We start from the raw sequence: 15,409 nt of genomic DNA, 5'->3' as shown, positions 1-15,409 counted from the left end.
AACTCGCCTCGCAATAAAAACAGGGCGAGATTGGCGAGAAAGATGATAACGATCATATCCTGGTGTAATTTTGTAAGTCTGAGTAATAAAACTGTGCTCATTTGTATCTGTATCTCTCCCCGTATGTGGTAACTCCATGCATGTTATTCTTCCTCCACTTGTGCGCCTTCTTCTCCCCATAAATCACAATTCCCACAGTTTGACTTTGTTCTTTTCATTAATTAAAGACCGTGCACACACAGAAAGCCAAGAGACGCAGAGCAACAACAGAGAGAGACTCCCCATCGTGTAGCCTGCCGCATATGCATGGAAATCCCCACGGCCAAATTAACCCTGGATGAATATGTACATGCACAGATACAGAGAGCCAGACTACATACACGTGTACATATTGCTCTCCTGGCCCGCTGCTCCCTCAATGAATTGAAAGATATCGTGAGGGTAAAACCTGGCCAACAAATCACCACAAGGCCGCACCCACTCCCGCACCCACCCCCAAACTTCACCCTCTCCTGCATTATCCACGGCATTACCAATATCTACGTGTGTCTTATGCTTATTTTAACGGTGGTGGTGGTGGCGCAGCATCTGGTCCCAACTCCCAGAGGACTTTCTCCCACTTTCTCTCTTTCTTCCTCTCAACTTTCCACTCCACCTCTTCAAAACTTGTTCATAAACTGCAATTTGTTTCAGCAAACTTTTTTTAAAGGTGAGCGACACTGTGACTGATAAACAATTGACTTGAGGCTGAATAGGACGAGATCCGACCCAACCCCAAACTCGGGCAACCCAACTTTTTTCCCCTTTCCCCACGACTTTCTTTTGTCTCATGTATTATAAAGATTTCCATTCCTACTTCCACAACACCCACGAAAATTATACTGGTTTCGTAAAAGTAGCGACATTTCTAAAACAGGATTATGTACACGTGTACAGTTCTGAATGACGCCCAAACTGGGGCGAAAACATGTTTATTATCCAGAATTCGGGCTCATACAAATAATAAGCTCTGTAATAAGTCATCGCCAGCAGGAGAACCGACCGACCGACGGACTGACTAAGTGACTGCGTGGAAGGAAAGTGAAGCCTGGGGAGACAGACGACAAATGACGAGGAGCAAGTGGTGCAAGTACGAAGAGGAAGAAGGAAGGACAGGAATACACAAGAAAAAGTTGTGATCTCTGCTCTCCGTCCGTGTATATCTCACTTAATTCTCTGTTATGCTCTTGTGCATATGGCGATACAAAGTGTCCCCCTGCGGATGCCCGTATATATGCCGAAGCTATGCATGTACGTACATATGTATGTAGCCAGCCACGAGGAGCAGCCAAGAACCAGCACCTACCAATGTCGAACAAGTTATTACTCGTAAGTAAACTGACTGAGTGAGTGAGTGAGTGAGTCGCATTATTTTGTTTTATTTGTCTTCTGGAGAAAGTATGGCTGGGAGTGAATGCTGCTCTGTGTGGAGAGAGAGAGATGGAACATTTTGTATTTTTGATGAGATTTTGCTCAGCAGCCGTGCCTGCGACGATGGAGGAGCAGGGGCAGCAGCAGGAGGAGGAGAGGAAGCGAGGAGTGAAAGAAGAGTGCTGGTGAAAGTTGGTGAGAGCTGAGAGGAGGCATGGACTACCTGCTGTCTCCGCAGTGCGAGTGTGGCGTGGAGAGAGGAGATTCGATGTATGGTGGCTGCCTTTATTTGAAGAGAAAAGGTTTGCAGGTGCCGAAGTGCTTCTTCTACTTGAATCGCTATTCAATATCATGTGGATTAAATTCTCCCTTTCACTGCTCCTGCGAAAGTTAAGTCGTCATTGAAAATTGAAAAGTCGGAAGTCATCATTTCCAACTAAGCCTTTTCACATCACATCTGCATGCGAGTATGTACATTTGTGTGGTGCGTACCCATTCCATCCCATGACACATCAATAATACTCTTGATCATCAGCATCATAATAATAATCGTTAATTCCTCGAAACGGGCTGAATGGGACACGTGCGACTGTAAATGATGAAGGGAGAAAAGTTTAGAGGAATTCCATCAACCACTGCGCACCGACTTCTTTATGCATATTCATCCATACTCATTAGTTATGCACCAAATAAATCAATCCAATTATTCAAGCACCATGCATCGTTATGCTTAACAAGCTCATAGGACACCCGCAGTAACGGAGAGCGGAGTGGGTACGAAATGGGATGAGATTCCGGAAACTGGAGAGACGGGGAAGAAAGCCAGGAAGGAAAAAGGGCTACTTTCTCCACTGCTAATGACTTGAACAACCACGGCGAAATTGATAGTATTCTTCCACTCGAATGGTTTTTGTTTTAAATAATATCCTCCCCTTCCCAATGACGACTGGGAGCACCACCGCTGCGCTAATTATTATTTTCTGCCCATGGGAAGCAAAGATGACTTGTGTGCCACCGACCGCTGACTGCGACAGAGCTCCCTTTGCCAACCTTGGCCTTGACGGAGACAACAAAAAGCTGAGGAGGGTTGAATGCCAAGAAGATAAAAAGAGTTGTTTTGTACTGGCAGCAGAAGAGTCGTCGCCGTCGTCAGCATGTCTTCTGCTCGGATGGAGTGGAAAGTGACACACGGACAACGAGGACGACGACGACGACGACGACGACTCCCTGTGTGGTACGTCGTGGTGGGGACGCAGAGTTTTTTTTACTTGGTTGGCAAATCCGATCATCATGTTGCATTCATGACATGCGAAGAATCGAGCCCGAGATGAGCGCCATCGCATCCGTCGTCTGTAACTACGGGCCAATTTGGCTCAACGTGGAAGCATCAATCCTTTCTCATGTCTAATTCCATGGGCAAATCAATATTATGACAAGGATGAGTTGGACAGTTTGCTTTTGACGCCGACTTTTTGCCTCGTGCCGTACCTACGAAATCCTCATCGTCATCGTCGTGCTGTGTTTGACATCCATCCACATTTTCGCCAGTGTCTCAATCCATGCCGTATCGACACAATCTCTCTGAGAGCATTTTCTTTACCTTTTCTCGGAAACAACGCCTTTGACAGTACACATTTGTGCACGTTAAACAAAATTGCGTAGCTCGTGTTTAACCAGCAACGCACGAAACCGCTCGTATTTATCACCACTATTCTTAGTTGATTGCTGTGAGCACTAGAACGAAGCAGTAAATAAGGAAAACACGAGTTTTGGACGTAAACAAGTTGCAAAATAACCTCTAATTTTTGGGACGACTTCCGCTAACCTTAATTCATGCATGCCGGATCGATGGATGAATGACATTGTTGAAAGATTGGGAATGAAATGATGTTGCACTGACCTCTGCGTGCGTGGCTGTAGAGTCGATCTCATCATTCTCGGCCATGCTGCAAATTGTTACAATCCACCAACAGCAACCACTTCAATTTCGACTCTTTGTATATTTACGTACTTTCACAGACACTTCTTCCACACGCTGACAAACATGCAATCTTTATAGCAAAAACTTCACCCAATGTTAAACTTGGCACACTCTCCATCTTTTCCAAAGATTAAAAATAAAGTTGGCTATGCCTTCACTTTTTTTATCTCTGCGAAAAAAACTAATGGATTGACACAGAGATTCAGATCCAGAATCCGCAGAGCTCAAGAGATGAGAACCCAAGGAGCAGAAAGGAGCAAGAAGGAAGGAAGGACGACATCGCATGCAACATAATGCGCGGAAAGACCGGCATGACCATGACCACGAACATGGTTGATCCACCACCTAAATATGTATGCAAATATGGAGAGAGCATTTTATGCGAACCAAAGAGGAACACTCAGCCACAGATTTTGAGGAACTGTTCTCTCTCTCTCCATGCAATTAGTGATTTTGGTGGCGTGTTGGAGTGTGACTCGGCATAAATATTACCGCATCTCGTGTATTTAGCACTGAACTCGATCCGAGGGGGATAAATCCACCCATCGAGTTTCAGTTTAATCTCGTTTTATCCTATGCTTTGCCCTTCAGTGCGGCTTCATACCTTGCTCGTGCTCAAGAAATAAGATCAACGGGTTGAATGAACAGGTCGGGCTGCACTCTTTTCTAGATTCTCCCTGCCCCCGTGGCTGAGCAGTTGGCGTGGGTGCCACTCTTTGTAACCGCCGCCACTTTGGGAACGCCATTACTTCATTTAAATATTTACCATCGCTTGCATAACAATCTCATTCTGTAATTACACAAATTCCCTCTTGTTTTTTTTGCGAGTCGGAAAATGTCAACTGTCCGGCCAAAGTTAGCCCAGGTGGGCTGACCTGGTGGTCGTTTAATTTGACTGCCACTTCTGCCCTGCCGTGTCTTTCATCCCGTCCATAATTGAACACTCATCTCGACCCTATAGCTTTTCCTCACCTCCACATTTGCTCATTGCTGCCCTTCTCTCCGTCCAATCGAACTCGAGTGATGTCATTCATGGTGGTTCTGAGCTCTTCTCCCGTCATTGTACAACGTCAATCGGACGAAGGGATGACCTCCACACTCTCCCCTCCATCCTCCTCCACCAGTTCAGACCGGAATTAGTACAGAAATCCATCCCAGCTCGAGTCCACACAAAACGGTTCGTAATGGACGGAACAGTCGGGCTGGCTGGCTTAATAATATCCATTCCACTTTGCAATAAAGGCTGCTCAACAATGTTCATTTGTTCCGGTGGCGGTGGAATACGTTCGAACGTATGTAAGTTCGCTCGGCTGAAAAATAATCTATTCAGCCATAATTCTCATGTCTCATATTGCATAATAATCGTATCGTATACATTCATAACGCCAAATGGTGATTCAGTCATCATCATCATCGTCGTCGTCGTACAACTGCCGTTACTGCTACGACGACGACAAAAGGCTGCTGCGTTATGCAAATCTTGTAAATATGGCCAACTATTAAGGACTCGTCGTCTCTGCAACGTTCCGATGGGGCCAGCCAGCAGTGGGAGACAGACTCAAGCTTCCGGTGGCAGAGTAAAAAGATTTGCATATGGTTACAGTTTACAAAGGAAACGATAAAGTATAGCGAATCATGATCCGCCTTTAATTTATACTCCACTTTATCCCAAGCATTATTTCTCAACTTGCTTAGAACGAAGGAAGGGACGGGAGCGGAGGAGGTAGTGATGCCGGTGCGAGAGGGGAAATGTCTCGAGTGAAAGCAGGGAGAGTTGGTTGGGTGCAGTGGATCCATCCATCTCTTCGGCGGAGAGTGAGTGAGCTGGAGTGATGTGTGTGTGTCATTAATTACGCAGAGATTAGCTTATTCACTGCCACTCTGGCTGCTCACTCAGGGCCGAGTTAGTTGCAGGAGAAAGCACACAAAGAAAATGGGTCCAGTCCGCCGTGTTTGTTTGCTTAACTGGTTTATATTTGATGGCGATGGTGATCTCCTTGCTTGCTTGGCCGCCTAATCGCATCGCGTGTCCATCAAACTGATTACTTTCTCCACTCACTGCTCGTCTTCTCCCTCCACATGTGTGCAAATATGTATCTTTTCTCCCCCGTCAATCGGCAAACAATTACACAACTTGATCCAACATGGGAGAAAGAAGAATTTCATAAAAATGTGGCCTACTACATAGTTCTGAGTCCTAAATGCAAGTGATACTTTGTTGTTGGGCTGAGTATATAAATGATTCTGTAAAATTGTGATAAAAGAATTATCACGGGGGGAAACATGGACGTATTTTTGGGAAATGGTGTTATTATTTTTGATCCGGTGTGCATGCAATATTTATTTGTTTGCTTTTCCATCCAATCTAATCTCCTAGAAATCCGGATTATCCTCGGGACAGGAGTAAATGCGAAATCTTTTGCTTCCACCATGTGTCAATATTTGCACGCTCCGTTTAATTCGGAAATTAGTTCTGAAGCTCCTCATTTCTCCACTTGCTGTCTTTATTTCTGCCATCGCGTGTACTACGTTGATTGATAAATAGTTCAGGGGTCAGCCCAGAGTAAGAATCCGCCCCCTCCATATTTCCTTGCCCACATTTTTCATTATTCTTCAGAATTATTATGCCTACGTACGTACATACGAATGTACGTATACGCGACCAGCGCTTATCTTTTATGTGCAGGTCGACTTAAAGGCATTTCATCAAATGCTTTCACTTTTACTGTCAAATTCCTTATTGGAGACTAAAAAAGGACGATAAATTCCTATAAGGCGTCATTATTAGCTCACCCTGCGTAGCATGAGAGCTATTGAATTCCTCTTGTCCGTCTGTCCGTCTGTCCGTCTGTCTGTTAACGAGTTTTTTGCATCAATTGATGCTAATTAATAAGTCCCAAAACCATTTTAACCCAAATTAGTAGCACAATTGGTATGCAATAATCTATGTCAAAATTGGCTAACAATTTTTCCGCTTACTTTCCACCATTGATGCATAGTTCTACTAAAATCACGTATCTTGGTTGTTTGTTTGTATGGTACAAAACAATTGGGACAGTCGATGAAAAACGCACTAAAAGTACAGAATAGCTGGCAGTAACAATTAAACAATCTTGACACAGCATCATTGGCGGAGCGAGCTAATAGTCGATATTAGGAAATTATGTAACTATTTGCACCGCTTATTTACCACCATTGGTACTAATTTGTGTCGCAATTATGAGTCTCCTTTGTCGGCTTATTTTGCACCTTTGATGCAAAATGAAATCCTAATTTTGTCCGCATTATTCGCTTATTCTGCACCTTAGGTGCAAAGTTATATCCCAATCATTTGAGGGTGAGCTACTTCTAACGTTACTACGGTTTATTATTGTTTCCTCGGGCATCCATTAACAAGAGAATTTGCGGTGAATCGGCTTTTGGTGGAATTTTGTAACGATCGGAGATGTTCTAAGAATCACAAAAAGAATTATGTAAGCTGTGAAATCCCGTCCCTCTCCTTCAGCGCTGGTGATATATTTCTGATTCTCGCCCGTCATTTGTTATTCCGACAAACCCGATTTTTTCTTCCTCCAACTAAACTTATCTTTTCTCAAGCTTGGTCCACGATATGGGGAGAAAAAAATCCAGAGGAAACTTCACCTTCCGTTCAGTGCGAAATGGAGCAGACCACATAAATGTGTGTACTTAAATTGCATAACGATTGCGGAATTACTGTTTTGCATGCAGCTTATGTAATGGAGACGACGACGACAACATGTTTTTTTACATAAAAGTACAAGCGACTATGTAACCTCAGTCAGAATCGATTTTTTATTCACAAAGGAATCATAACTAAATAAATCCTGGCATTGTACACACATTATTTGTCGAATATGTAAAAAAACATGATCATGCGATGAGATTGAGGAAATGCGCATTAGTGCTTTCACTTTAAAAAATACAATGTATGCGAAGCGTAAGGGATTGCAGACAAGATAAAATATTTGTGTCCATTTCCGAAGGAGTTTTGTATTTCATTTGGAAATCTCTCTCTTTTTGTGATGGAAATGGATCCGGTTCAGTGTGTGCAGTGCGGACGATGGAGAGTTGGCTTAACCTTAACCCTGGCTGGTTGTGGAGCTGCAGGAGTAGCCCAGTCGCTTTCTCTTTGGAAATCCCAAAATAAAAAAATGATGATTTGGCGTTTTATTGGCGAAATGTGTTTGTGTGGGCTTGTGTGCTGCTGCTCTTGCTGCTGGTGGGGACGATAAGGAGGAAAACTGGAGGAAGAAGAGAGGAGAATTTGCAGCTTAAGTATACTCACGCCGTGTGCTATGTGCTGCTTTTGGCGGAGAGAAAGGAGCAGAGTTAGCATTGGGACGACGAAGAAGGGGTGTAATTGATACACCAATCACTGAAATAGGATTTGTGCCCTGGAATTGCCACTCGAGCAGCTTTCCCCATAATCCTATTACACTGCTTTCACCGTCTGTCCTCTCTCCTGCGTTGTCTCATTTCGTCCACCTGAGAACTGCCACGACCAGTTTTTTTAGAATTCCGCTCAGCTTAACTTGGTTTCACTCCCTTTGGGGAATTGGTCTGATTTCTGCAGAATAAAGAAGCCGCGTTTTGAGAGGAATTTCTACTCGTCTTTTTGGACAAAATAAATACATGTCTTGTTCCGATGAGGGTATTATTGCTGGATGGAACATGTATGAGACTCTGCTGCTGGACACTTGGAAGTCGCTTCTCCACTAATGATTGCAACTGGCTGGTGTAACTGACTGGGAGTCGGAGCAGGCAGGCAGCAGGGTCATACGTTTCTTTATTTCGCCCTCTCCTCTCCCTGCTACTAAGTAATTCAGTATTCGATGAAGGTTATATCATCATCCGACTCCTCCAGCCGTTAAATTCCTCGTCCTTGGGTTGGAGTCGTGATAAATATTCAGTTCAATTCGGTTACAACGACGACAGAGTCCTCTTGATCCCTAATTAAGCCTTTTCTTGCCCTGTCTAACTTATGTCAACTCATTGTTGCAATTTGGGGAGATAAACTGCATAATCGAGTACTTAACCTTTTCACTCAAACTCACTCACTTGTTTCTTGCATCGGGAACTTTGCTTGGGTTTCGCTTCATTTTGTGTGTGGCAGGCGGGCCGAGGTCGAGGTGACAAAATTGGAGAGCGAGATTAGTAAAGGACGGATTAGGCTTGGTTTAAAACTGCAACAAACCGGTCGGAGCCGGAGGTGAGAACAAAGTGCAAATTATGCTTTTAGCTTTTATGTATGGATGGATACTATAATTAAGTACGTTATATTCTGTTGTGTGCGAAAGTGATGGCAGGAGTGTCAATGTTACACGGATTGTTTATAGTCCATTTGGATTACTTGTTGCCATTATGTGGGCTTTAAAAATAGTACCGCATATGGTGAAAAGGGCAATATCAAGATGACATTTTAAGAGGTACAAGATATGGCCATGTAGTTTCATGGGTGAAGGTGGTCTGAGGGTCAGGTGTACATTGAGGGACTCCAGTTAATGGCGTCGTACGTGATGAAAGAGAAATGATCCTTGGCCTTGTCTGAGCTTATGCAATGTCCTCGGAACAAACAGAAGGGGCAAAAAATCCACCTTGTTCACTTTCGATTCCTACCCACCACGGTCATCAATTGTTTCTTGTGTACATATTATGTGAGCACTTTTGAGGCTGGGTGAGTAGGTGGTGATGGGATTTTATTATTGTAGACTTGATATAGCCCCAGCCATAGACACTTTCTTCAAATTAAATATGCATACAAAATTTCAACATTTTTCGACCGATTTTTAAAACCAGTATGGTCATGAGACCGGTATGGGTGTCTAGCCGTCGATGGGCTTCATGTTCTCAAATCCCATGCATACTTGCACATTCATTCGAAATTTCTTGTAAGCTGACTTATATTTGTTGTAGGCAACTATATATGGAGCTAGCTGGCCCTCGTAATTCAGACTAGACCGATCTTGTCCATCCACTAATTTGATTTCTCACTGGTCCCACAAAATTTCAAGCCGGTCGGACAAGTTTTGTTACCAAACTATCCAGACAGACGGACATAACGCTTCCACTCATAAGCTCTGTTCGGGGTTAAAATTGGAATCCTGTCCAATAAGGACAATCCGTCCTAAAGTTGGCAAATAGTACGAGGTTCTTTCCATCCCTCGGAGTGTATTCCTCGTATAAATAACTATGCACGCACTCATTACAAATTCTGATCACTTTCTCCACACTTTCGCTTTATTGCTCTCTCCCAGCTTCTCATATCCTGGACAGGGACAAGGTTTTCCATGCTGGGCAAAGTTAACTTTCTTCCTGCGTTCCCTACTTAAACATCTTGCCTTCTACATCTTCTACAGGAGTAAAAACAGGAACATACTGGAGTAAAACCCTGTATGCATCCGCTCTTGCCGTCCGTAATGTCGCGTTATAACCGTCGAACGGATAAACTTGACGACAAGGGGTCAGAACTAAGGTCAAAGATAATGACACATTTACCAACAAACCAGTGGTCGTGGAAGCCGTGGAGGACATTTGCGATACAGAATAGGAGAGGGAGGGTTTATATAACATCCATGGGCAGATGACGGGTATAATGTCTCTCAGTGCCCAGGTTTCTGCGACAAACAGGTCCTGTAGAATGTCAAATTGGTAGTATTTTTCAAGGTGTATCCAACGTGATCAGTAATTTGACAACGATGTATGACGGTGTAAACAAGGTCAAACCTGTCGGCGTTTTTAAGTGTTCTTCAAGACTTACAACATGGGAAAATGTTTTGATTCTGCTATTGGTTTCACCCCTTCGTTACGTCCGTTTGATACGATTTATTGATATGAGGTTTAGTATATTAACCTAACCAAGTCCCAGAACCTCTAATGACCATCACTTTTCCCCATCTAAGTAACTATCCGATGAACTGACATTGTCTAACATTTTAGACAACACATGCACCACAGAGTGTACATCTAACATGCACGGAGAGCTGTAATTTGTATGTGCGAATGATTTTACGAATCTCTGGAATTTGCATGAATCTATAAGCTTAGGATATAAATTCATGGGAATTTGCACAAAACGCAGTAAAAGAGAGGCTAAAAAAGGGGAACCGTCCCAACCCCAACCGGCAAATTCTGTATTCTGTATCCAGCAAAGATAGATTTTAGCCAATTCCTTCCTCTTTCTGCTGCAAATTTAACTCACGTCACTCACAGCAGCACAATTTCACATTTAATTGGCATTAGCTCGCGTGTAACTGTCTCCAGTTTCACACCTGACCTCACCCCCTCGTCGTCGCAACTAACAGCTGACTTCACTCCAAGCGGAGACGAAGGAATTGGCTTAATCGACGAAATCTTTCGAAAATTGAAATTGAAATTTAATTTAGCTTCAAAACAGTAATAATGGCAATTACGGGGAACCGGTTTCAGGTAAATATTTTGCAATACTTTGAGTATCTTTATCTCACATCACGTTGAAACTATTTGGGTGCAAATTACTGCAAATAATATTTTAGGTTAATTTATATTGGATTTGTCCTTCATATCATATTTAGAAAAAACTCAACATCTATGCATAAATTGTTTATCACGCAGTGATCATTCACTTCACTCGTGACAAAATGATGGACTGTAAGTTTAATTGTAGCAGTTCCAATATTGCATTTTCTTGTTTACGTATTTCAGTGGGTGTGTCGGCAAGCGTTGCGACGAAATTTCTCCGTTTCATCCACCCTTAGCTCAAAACAGGTATGGATTAAATCATAATAAACCCAATCTGTAAAATATCTGTACATATTTGAAATAATCTACCTAATATTTATTTCATAGTTAACGGTTCGGGATGCTTTAAATTCGGCCATTGACGAAGAAATGGAACGAGACGAGCGAGTGTTTGTTCTGGGTGAAGAGGTCGCCCAATATGATGGTGCTTACAAGATAACCCGAGGTTTGTGGAAGAAATACGGCGACAAACGTGTGATTGACACGCCCATTACGGAAATTGGGTTCGCCGGAATTGCGACAGGGGCTGGTAATAATAATAATGATAATAATAATAATAAACTGGTTATCGATTTATTTCATCATTGTATAAAGTTAATGGAAATATTTCACTCTATTATTAACTCATTTTTTGGCAGCCTTCGCCGGATTAAGACCTATCTGTGAATTTATGACTTTCAACTTTGCTATGCAAGCAATCGATCACCTTATCAACTCTGCCGCGAAGACTTTCTACATGTCAGCTGGGGTGGTGAGTCCAGAGAGATGTCCAAAGGACACGAGAATTCAAATTTGCATAAATAGACGTAATTATATATTGTATTCAATAATCTCCCAATTAGGTAAATGTCCCGATTGTATTTCGAGGACCGAATGGTGCTGCATCCGGCGTGGGGGCACAACACTCGCAATGTTTTGGCGCATGGTACGCCCAATGTCCAGGACTCAAGGTCATTTCTCCTTATTCATCTGAAGATTGTAGAGGACTACTCAAAGCTGCAATTCGTGACCCGGATCCGATTGTATTCCTCGAAAATGAAATCATGTACGGTACCGCCTTCGAAGTATCGGATGATGTCCTCTCCAAAGATTTTGTCATTCCCATCGGAAAGGCAAAAGTTGAACGGTCCGGGAGTCATGTGACCCTAGTCAGCCACTCCAGGTTCACTTATTAGGATTTATAGTCACGTTTTGTGGTAATTAGCTTGAGTTGAGGATTAACAGTTTTTTTTTAAATATCAGAGGTGTTCAGTCCTGTTTGGAAGCAGCTAAGGAATTAACGGGAAGCGGGATTGATGCCGAAGTTGTTAATCTTCGCTCTTTGAGGCCTCTAGATATCGACACGGTCTGTACTAGCTTGGCGAAAACACATCACCTAGTAACTGTGGAACAGGGGTGGCCCATTGCCGGAATCGGATCCGAAGTTTCTGCCAGAGTTTGTGAAAGTGAGTTTAAACATAATTATACAGCATTTTTCAACATTTATTCCATTTGATTTGTCATCAATAGGTAACGCATTCTTCCAATTGGACGCCCCCATCTTGCGAGTTACTGGTGCAGATATCCCTATGCCATATGCAAAAACTTTGGAATCCTACTGTGTTCCGCAGCCTCACGATATTGTGAGAGCAGTTAAGCTAATGTTGAACATCAAATAGTTATTAAAACCCATAAGCTTTAGAATACTGCCTCAAGAGAATCAATAAATGTAATAACGACAGACATGAAAAGTAGTGGTGATGATGTATCTATATCCTTATATAGCTCTCGTAAAATTTGAAACCCGTGAAGGAAAGTTGTGATTAGGACAAACAAAAGAAATAATGTTAATTAAAAAATGGCAGTGAAACTAATGGCACATTTTATTGATTCTTTTGGTTGTTTAACCAGAGTGTCTCCGTCATTTCCTTCGGCCACATTAAAATTATAACACTACAAGGAAGCAGTCTAGTCGGCCGTAGAAAAAAATGTGTTTGTTCTTGCCTTTGTTATGTAAAGTTTTAAGTCGACCCTGCTAAATATGTAATGTTTTAACCAGAATATTTTTGACTTCATCTTGTTCTGTTCAATTCAATAAAATAATCGGGTGGAGGATCGATACGCAGCTATTATATTATATAAGTAATCCTAAATCTTCCTAATTCCAATAGTATGAAGCGTAAACTGGCTGATAAAAAAATACATGTGAATTTAATATATAATATGTCCTCAGTGACGAATAAACTAGATACAAAAGTGGATATGAATATAATTTCATTTATATATTCTTCATCACATAATTACAATAATTGAGGAAAATCAGTCCTTCACACCGATAAATAAAATGCACATTTATCAGATACTTGCGCCCATAATACTACACAAAGTAAATATCTATAAACAAAGTCAATAATTTTATTCTAGGAAGTCAGTTCATGAAGGTTGAGCTTGAATAGCATTGGCTCGATTGTGAAGATGCAGTACAGTTTTCTGAAGAATAACGTTTCTGTCTTTGAAATATTGAATCAAGTCGGCTTGGCGTTGAAATACTTCCTCTTCCATTTGACTCAATCTGGAAATACAACGACAAATTATCAGATAACATATTGTTACCAGAATGGATGCAAGTTTTGCTTTTTGATCGTACGAGTTGTGTCTAAAGTCTGTAGCAGAAGACACCATATCGTCACGAAACACGTCGGGAGGAACTTTGCTTCTGTTGAATCTCACGACTTGATCTAAAAAAATGTACATGTACAGAAAAAATATATAGCACCACTATTTAGTAACTTATGGCATGATTAATTGTCTACTACAACTCACACATGTACGTGGAAATAGCGACTAGTAATACTACGCTTTCTAATCCGATACAAATTGTCAGGTATTCCGTGCGTGTAAGATGAATTGACTTGCCACACTTGGTCGCTGACTTGCAGTGGTCACGAAGTACGGTGGATACCGCAAGAAGAAGCGTGTTGACTGAAAAATTGCCCACAATTACAAACATAAGTACTAATTGCTGGAAAAATCTTAAGGAATTTCAAATTTTACACGTTGACACAATCCAAAATGGAAGCTGACTTGCGATCTGACACTCATTAAAGAAATTGATGTATCCTCTCCTTCTAATCTTTATGTGCTGATATCGAATAAATTGGTCACAGATCTGCAAAATAAATCATTGCAAATAAATAGATGCATTGACATAAAGTTATAAGGATTAATTACCAAAAATATAGCCCACATTCCACATTGGATGTATAACAAAAGCGAAACAGGTTTCATAAAGCAGATAGGATTCCCTTTATGGCCACCATTTCCATTATGATGATGGGCGGTGTGATTTACAGGTAAATGCTTTCTATCACATGCGAAAGGAACAATGGTCGAGATGATAAACACTGCAATCTGGAAAGGCAAATTTCAGTACAGGAATAGACAATTAAAATCAATTGTATCGTCAAGAATACCGTCAAGAGCAACATAAAGAGGCCCAGCCATGCGGTATGAATCGTCTTGTAGTTTGGAACTTCCGTAAGCATTGCAATATCGTTGGTGGAAGAAATGAGGACATGATGTTGTTGTTGTTCTTGTGATTGGAAAATACTACTGCTTCCATCATCCGTCAATATTCCTTCTTCCTCCTCCGCATCAGATCTTTCCTCGAACGACATTCCCTGCTGTGCGAATAAATGCATAGTATAAAAAAACATTCAACTATCAAATAAGGACACTTATAATGCAAAAAGTTACACGAGAGTTTAAGATGCCTGACATTCCGTGCGATTCAACTTTGCGAGTTACCTCCAGCACCTCAAATTGAGAATATCTCAGATCCCATACGCCCTACGGAATATTAATTTGAAGATTGGTTAGACAATGCATATAAAATTGTATCGGAGTGCATTCAATCGTAAATCGTACTACGATCTACGATAAACTACCATTATCGTTAATGTTTTACAATAAAGTGATAGTTTAAACAAACTAAACAATGGTGTACCAATATTACAGCAAACGCAGTATCCTTCCAGCCAACAGAAGATAAGCAGCTGACCTGAACTAAACTGAATGACGCAGTGCATTAGGTATTTCAGTTGTGAAAATAACGTAAACACCGGACGGGGCAATGTAACACAACACAATCTGAAAACTTTCTCATGACTTTTGTCACATAAAGTCATCAAAATTCACAGTGCCAATTTAATAGAATTTAATATGCAAATTCGTTTACTTGGTTGAGAATTTATTTTAAATCCAAGGCATAGGAGTATAAGGAAGATCTAGCTCATACGATGTATTGATCAGTTAAATAGGCCACTTCCTCTTCAACGCCGTGAGACATAAATCTCAAAATTTGCATATCTATTGGTATTCAAATTTTCAAAATGACAGAATTGAGTGGAGTAGAATAGTGGAGTAGCGAGAATTATCGAGGAACGACATATGCAGCTGTAAATAATAATATGAGGAGCAGAGCAGTGATAACTCTTCTTTCGAAACATGAAAGTTGCAAAA

At 41.6% G+C, this 15,409-nt stretch overlaps 2 protein-coding genes across 5 annotated transcripts; one reads left to right on the top strand and one right to left on the bottom strand.

The window, feature by feature from the left end:
* Window positions 1-10,539: 10,539 nt before the first annotated feature.
* On the top strand, window positions 10,540-13,155 carry LOC110859248 (pyruvate dehydrogenase E1 component subunit beta, mitochondrial). Its single transcript, XM_022108141.2, has 7 exons — window positions 10,540-10,837; window positions 11,093-11,155; window positions 11,237-11,438; window positions 11,548-11,660; window positions 11,752-12,071; window positions 12,152-12,354; window positions 12,419-13,155. Exons 1-7 carry the CDS (start codon window positions 10,811-10,813, stop codon window positions 12,565-12,567), a joined length of 1,077 nt encoding a protein of 358 aa, XP_021963833.1. The 5' UTR covers window positions 10,540-10,810; the 3' UTR covers window positions 12,568-13,155.
* LOC110859249 (transmembrane protein 192) lies at window positions 13,150-15,044 on the bottom strand. 4 transcript variants are annotated; one of them, XM_022108142.2, is made up of 8 exons: window positions 14,895-15,044; window positions 14,645-14,737; window positions 14,362-14,571; window positions 14,120-14,299; window positions 13,943-14,057; window positions 13,712-13,870; window positions 13,536-13,626; window positions 13,150-13,460 (listed from the first exon to the last, which is right to left on the bottom strand). In XM_022108142.2, exons 2-8 carry the CDS (start codon window positions 14,666-14,668, stop codon window positions 13,322-13,324), a joined length of 918 nt encoding a protein of 305 aa, XP_021963834.1. In that variant the 5' UTR covers window positions 14,669-14,737; window positions 14,895-15,044; the 3' UTR covers window positions 13,150-13,321. The 4 variants fall into 4 exon arrangements, with proteins under 4 accessions (XP_021963834.1, XP_021963835.1, XP_035715350.1 ...); XM_022108143.2 differs by having other exon boundaries at window positions 14,362-14,568; XM_035859457.1 differs by having other exon boundaries at window positions 14,362-14,568; window positions 14,904-14,982.
* Between the last annotated feature and the right edge of the window lie 365 nt (window positions 15,045-15,409).

The sequence above is a fragment of the Folsomia candida genome, unplaced genomic scaffold (genome assembly GCF_002217175.1).
Source record: "Folsomia candida strain VU population unplaced genomic scaffold, ASM221717v1 Fcan01_Sc025, whole genome shotgun sequence".
NCBI lineage: Eukaryota > Metazoa > Arthropoda > Collembola > Entomobryomorpha > Isotomidae > Folsomia > Folsomia candida.
The sequence above is the reverse complement of the archived record's forward strand: the minus strand, read 5'-3'. Positions and strand labels throughout refer to the sequence as shown.